The sequence below is a fragment of the Egretta garzetta genome, unplaced genomic scaffold (genome assembly GCF_000687185.1).
Source record: "Egretta garzetta isolate BGI_Z169 unplaced genomic scaffold, ASM68718v1 scaffold334, whole genome shotgun sequence".
NCBI lineage: Eukaryota > Metazoa > Chordata > Aves > Pelecaniformes > Ardeidae > Egretta > Egretta garzetta.
In genome coordinates, this window is record NW_009259431.1 from 1,012,088 (window position 1) to 1,018,408 (window position 6,321).

At 37.8% G+C, this 6,321-nt stretch overlaps 1 protein-coding gene across 2 annotated transcripts in view; it reads left to right on the forward strand.

Moving 5' to 3' along the window:
• Positions 1–1,526: 1,526 nt before the first annotated feature.
• Positions 1,527–6,321, forward strand: part of TRMT61A (tRNA methyltransferase 61A) — a 22,686-nt gene continuing 17,891 nt past the window's right edge. For both annotated transcript variants that reach the window (XM_035892655.1, XM_009637103.2), the window contains exon 1: positions 1,527–1,868. In XM_035892655.1, the coding sequence (XP_035748548.1) occupies positions 1,538–1,868 (331 nt within the window). In that variant the 5' untranslated portion in view covers positions 1,527–1,537. The remainder of the gene's footprint in view (positions 1,869–6,321) is intronic.

Genomic DNA, 6,321 nt, shown 5'->3' on the forward strand with positions numbered 1-6,321 from the left:
GGATTACAGTCCATCTCCTTTCAAATGGTCCTGACTAAGTGCTGAAAACTCCATTGTTTTAATAGTATCTAGAATGAGAACTGCAAGTGTAGTTTATGTATTCGTGAAAGATTACGACATGAATATAATCAGAAGGTGCAAGCTATAAAACACGGTTAAGCATTTGTACTAGCACACAAAGTCCAGTACGTATACATTTCTGAATTCATGGGATGTCCTCCTTACTGTTTCACCATATGTCCAGACAGGCCTATTCTGCTTTGGCATTTGAGTACCTTATGCAATAAGCATGTCAATGAGCTTTGGAAGTTTTGGCCACAAGCACGTCTGTTTATCAGTCTCAGTGACTGCAGCGGAAAAAATATAAATTTAGCTGCTTAACAGCAAATCGAAGTACAAGTTTTCATCAACAGAAACAGACTAGAATTTGACAACTAAAAAGTTTTTAATGAAAATGATGAAGTAGGACCAAGGTGTTACACATTCAATACAAAAGCACCAAAATCAAATCATTATTCTGAAACTAAAAGTAATACTGCTTTTAATTCTGTTGTGGAAGAAGTACCAGAAATCTGACTTTCAAAGCCTCATGTCATAGGCTTTAATTTCTAACTTTGGGATCACCATTACTTTGTTAAACAATTCCTTCCACGAACTGATCAACCTGCAGCTTAGATAGTTAGCTGCCTTATCTGAAAGGCAATGTCAGGTTTCATTGCAAGCTGCCTTCTCATTTCTCGATTGTCTTCTCAAATACAACAAAATTTAATTATAATTCTCTAAGCAGCTCTCAGACCATGGGGCTAAAGTGATACAACTGTTTGCATTAGCTTGCAAATGGTTGTTTACATTTAGTTGCAGCACAGATCACTGCCCAATTATTTTGTACTCCCAATGGCAAATTAAAGGCCACAATATTCTTTTTTCCTTGTAGTTAGTGAAATTTATGCATAAATTAATGCAGATACTACCGTTATCCTATATCTAAGCCGTAATTTAAAAAACTTTCAGGTAAACTTTTGTTAGTGGTCCTAATAACTAGTGATTGATATCCAGGCAAGTAACGTTTGTCTTATGTTGTAAATCACCAAGGCATAAGCCAGCAGATGGAAATAAAAGTTACTACTTCACTACACTCTTGAGAGCTAGTGAACTGGAATTGAGCAGAATGCTGAAATTGATACCTTGCAAGTTTGTCAGTAGTATTGTGGAGCAGGCTGAGTAAATTATAATATATTTCCTAAATTTTCTTTAAAATGTACTATAAAATGGGAAAAGTACTGGTTATATTCAAATCTATGCAATCTTTCCATTGATTTTAATTGGATCAAGAGTGCAGTGGGGAGGAGGTCCCTGAACTTCATGGAGTTCTCTTGCTAACGTCTTATTTGCACAGTATGGTTTTGTTCTGTATTGGGGAAAATAAAACCACTTGGTCTCACATCTGTAGTTTCAGCTCTACCGTGATCCTGCAAAACTTCTGACATATTTATTCTCTTCTAGGTGACGACTATCAGCCAACTACAGGACTGTCACAATGAGTTTTGTTGAATATGGAGATACAATAAAGGATGGTGACACAGCTATTGTGTTCTTGGGCCACGAATCCATGTTTCCTGTGAAAGTCCAGCATGGCACTGTAACTCAGACTAAGTACGGGGTCATCAGGCATTCCACGGACCTCATAGGCAAGAAGTATGGCTCCAAAGTGACCTGCAGTAAAGGAGGATGGGTGTTTATTCTTCATCCAACTCCAGAACTGTGGACCATGAATCTTCCGCATAGGACGCAGATCCTCTATTCCACTGACATCTCTCTAATCACCATGATGTTAGAACTGAAACCAGGCTCCATAGTATGCGAATCAGGTAATAATTAATATGCTGAAATCCTTTATTAAGAACTAACACTAACACTTTCATGAAAAAACAGGCTTATCTTTATATTTTTCAAAAAGTGTCTTTTTTTTTCCATTGTGATATTAATTTCCCAGCCTACACATTGGGTAATTCTATTTCATGTGCACATGTCATCAGCTGCTGTTTCTTCAACACATAATGTTACCTCAGTATGCTGGCCTCACGTAAGGGTACACCTTTGAGTACGTGGTTGATTAGTACATCTTCTTAAATAAAATATAAACATCTGTCTTTCACTTTTCTGAAACTGTTGTTAAGTACTTAAAAAGTAATTTTAAATACGTACTTTGAATCAAAATTCAGGCATTGAATTTGCAGTTTGAGAGAAAATAGTTGAGATAAACCAGTGAAAGAGACTCTGATGATAGGTGTTGAACTAATAAGGGAAATAAATTGGCGGTATTTGTATAATGTGATACCATGTAAGTGCACATATTTCGTCTGCATGCAAACCCACTGTAACTGTATAATACAATGGACGATGTGTTCATCACAAAGCTGTGTTTTGTTTCTAAACTTGGTTTAATTTAATACAGCTTCCATAATTTTGCCTAATTTGCAAGTAAGGAGTGAAATTTTGTATTAATATGTATTTTCGTGGTTAGATAGAGTTTATAATAATGCCTTCATGACTTTATTACTGCAGGCAGTTTGAGGCTTGATTTAACTGCATCTCTGTAGTTTAGAAAAATGTGTACTTATGTTTGTCCCTGTTTTTTCTGGCTGTTTCCTTTGAGTCTTTTTATGAAGCAGTTTCATACACTTCCTTCTCAAGCATAGATATGCCAAAGGATCAGCATGACAAGGTTGTGCTGCACTGCATTTTCTTGCATTTAACATTTCCTGTTCCCACCCAAGCATAATTTTGGGCAGCTTTTCAGGCATAATGACCACGTTCCAACACAACTGTAATGCCACTTATCTCTGCATCCAGTTGCACCCATTAAAAAACAGGTGGTATGTGGAGCTGGTTGCTGTATAACAGCACTTGAAACAGGCAAAGCCATATGCAGAAGCCTCTGGTACTGCTAAAATGGTTGAGTCCTGTGAGTTTATAACTGGTTCGTAGGACACTTGGTCATTTTCAGGGTTGTCACAGGAAGTAGCGGTATTGTTCATTGGGCAGCTCTTCACCTCTTCCCCTCCCTGCTATGTTTAGACAGGATGGGAAAAATAAACACAGCAAATTATTCCGGGTGGAGGAGATTTGAATTGCTCCATGTGCTGCCTTGCTTGGAACAGGTGAATGTTAAAGTACAGAGCTGCACAGAAAATGTTTTCAGTAATGGCAAAGGTACCTAGAGAGGATGAAAATGTTTAAAAGCTTGTTTATCTGAACAGCTAAGAAATGGAAACGCTTGATGAGGTAACCTATGCAGATTGTTTGACCAGAAATGTTATGAGTCAAAAGTCATAGCCACAAACAAACCTTTTTGCTAATGGGAAACTGTCCCCAAATTTATTTTAATCCCTGTGCTGTCGAAGTATTGTAACTTCAGCTTTCCAGGAAAAGTGAACGCGTTTACTGCTATAGTTGTGCTTGTATTGCTTCAAAGGTTCGCTGTTCACGAAGGAAGAAAGAAAGAGTATTGCATCAAGTTCATCTGGTTAACCTTGAAGCAAATTTGTTTGCAACTGACCAGAAGTGGTGATTTGAATTAAAATTTTTCAGATATTGACAACTGGAGCCTCCAGTGTGATGATGTAACCTACTTTGGTGCCATCCTAAATTAGACAGTATTCAGTGATCCGATAGTTCTAGATTAACCTTGTGTTGCCTAGACGGAACCAGCCCAATGGCGCTTAATCGAAACAAGACAGGAAGTCTAGTTTAGTAATGACATTTGAGTCTGCTTCCTGCTTGTGCTGGTTTTAGATGTATTTTGAGCATTAATTAGTATAGAGATCTGTCTTTTTTATTATTTGAAATTAAAGTGATATACATAGTTGCTGTTTGGAGTGGCAAAGTGGGCACTGTAAAGAGGCCAGGCTCTTTTCCTCTTGTCTTACTAATTAGACCGTGGAAGGGTGTCCTGCATTTACCCAATGTAAGCAAGCAGAATTGTGGATTGGTCTCCACAACTGTATGAAGAAAGGATCGATAAAGTAAGATGAAATACCCTCCATGTCATGTTGTAATGCTGTGAATACGAGTGTAAATGATCTTTTGTGTGTGATTATAAAATTCAGTAGAATAACTGGAAGGCTTAATTTTATATCAATTGAATTATGCAGTTTAAATTGATTAGTCATGATTTATCACAAATGATATAAACATATTAATACAGTTTTTACTATTTTTAATAATCTTTAGTAAATATATAAAGAGCAAGCTTGTCAGCAGTGTATGCATAATTAAAATGATCCAAGCATACGCTGTTGAGGCTATAAGAGAACTCGGCATCTGCCTGATGTTTCATGACGGAGGTGTAGGAATATGATCCTTTTTCTGTCTTCTGCTAATTTCTAATTTATAAAGGTATGTTGAGATTTAAAAACTGTTAGCGCCATTACTGGAGCTAAGATCCCTTGAAAGCATTGGTCCTTGGTCTGAGGAATTCCCCACTCTCATACAGTCTTTAACAGCCTGATCTTTCCAGAATTAAACAATACTTGAGATAGCTGCTAAAATACCTGCTGTGGGTGGCCTGGTAGTGTGAAACTTTAATTCTCATCAGGTAACTCTGACCTCATTTGCTTTCATCACATGTGCAGCCACTGTCCAAATAATGGAATAAGCTGAATCTTTTGGGTGTTCGTGTTGCCACACTCTCCAAAACTAATCTTGATGTCAACTTCCCAGGCAAGGCTATTTTCAGTCCAGTGATTACAGCTGCCTGTAGTATAACAAGTCAATTTGACAACAGATTTTGTGGTTTTACATGTATTTTTATACAACATTGGAACCAATATGAAACCTTTCAGATATTTTTTCTGAACAGAAGTATGTGGAACACTTTTTTTCTCTTTTTCTTTCGAGTTCCCACATACTGAGGCTTTTTTACTGTCATCTCTCCCTGGTGAGACCTAAACAAGTGTCTGTCCTAACCCTCAGAATTACTCAGGGTATGCAGTACAGCAGTGTGAAACCTCATTTAATCTGATAAATCTCAAGAAATATTTTGGCTTCAATGGAGCATAGTATTTAGACAAAATGTAATTTAGTCAAAAGTATTCTAACCACCATCCCACTGATCCTTCAGCACTCAGCAAAATCAGACTCACATGAGCAAAAATGTTAATTGGATTTTTTGTTTCCCTTCAGCTAAATCCCAAATTAAAAATTGCTAAACCCTGTTCATTGTCACACAGCAATGGGTTTCTGAGCCCAGGCTGGATTTCTGAAGACTGAGAACAGTATTCTGGGTCCTCATGGTTTCTTTGTGGAGGAGTAACGAGAGCTGCCGGCCAGCCTTACACTAGAGCTTCTCAAAAACAATTATGAAATTTTCAAACTCACAGCCTGGGTATAGATTTTGTTAAGAGTACACTCCTAAAAAATTAATGAGGACTTAATGATTAATGGATACTTAATAAATGATTAATAGTTTATTGTGGAGTCCCAGCAAGTCAGCTGTATGCTTATGACTTCTGAAGTGCTTACAGACTTTTTGACAAAAACTGCTCATGTCTTTACAATTTTTTGTGGCATAAGTATATGTAAACTGTTTGCAGTTCTATCTTTAATGTAAAGTACAGACCAAAGTTTGTAAGTGTTAATTGATTTTGGAATGTGCTCATGCTAATTAAGTCTGTGTTTTATAATGTCTCCCTTATCTACCTCTTAGCAGCTGTTCAGGTTAGTGAGAGAAGAATTCAAAAACCTGACCCTTTTACAGCACCTTTTGAAGTATAAGAAAGGCCTCACCAGTACAGACATCTCTGAGCATAGTATTCTCTTAACATACCAAAGAACTGAACCAAAACTGTGGCCACATGAGGCATCCCTGTAAGGTATTCAGACTTGAGGCTGACCTGCTTGCTGTTCATACCCTGAAGTGTTTGTTTCCAGACTTTCTGGACTCACTTTCATCATGTCATTTCACTTGACCACCACGCGCGTTTTCTCATGCAGCTCTGAACTTAACAATATTATGTCTGTTCTGCAGAAGGTCCCTCCCTAAGAACTCCAACTCTTGAATCTCTAAGGAAAAATTCTTTTCAGTCTTCACATTCCCATTTCTTTTGTAGGCAGTGCCAGCCTTGAAAACTTCCCTACTATCCTTCCCCCAAATCCTCAGTCTGGTCAGTGAGCAGTGGCCCTCTCTGACCTCCAGCCTGCTGCCTAAAATGCCTGTTTCAGTATGGTGTCCACAACAGATAAGACAGGAGAAAGAGCTAATCTTCTACAAAGGGAACTTCTTGATGTGCTGTTTCCTCTTTCAGCCGCCAGCTCATCTTG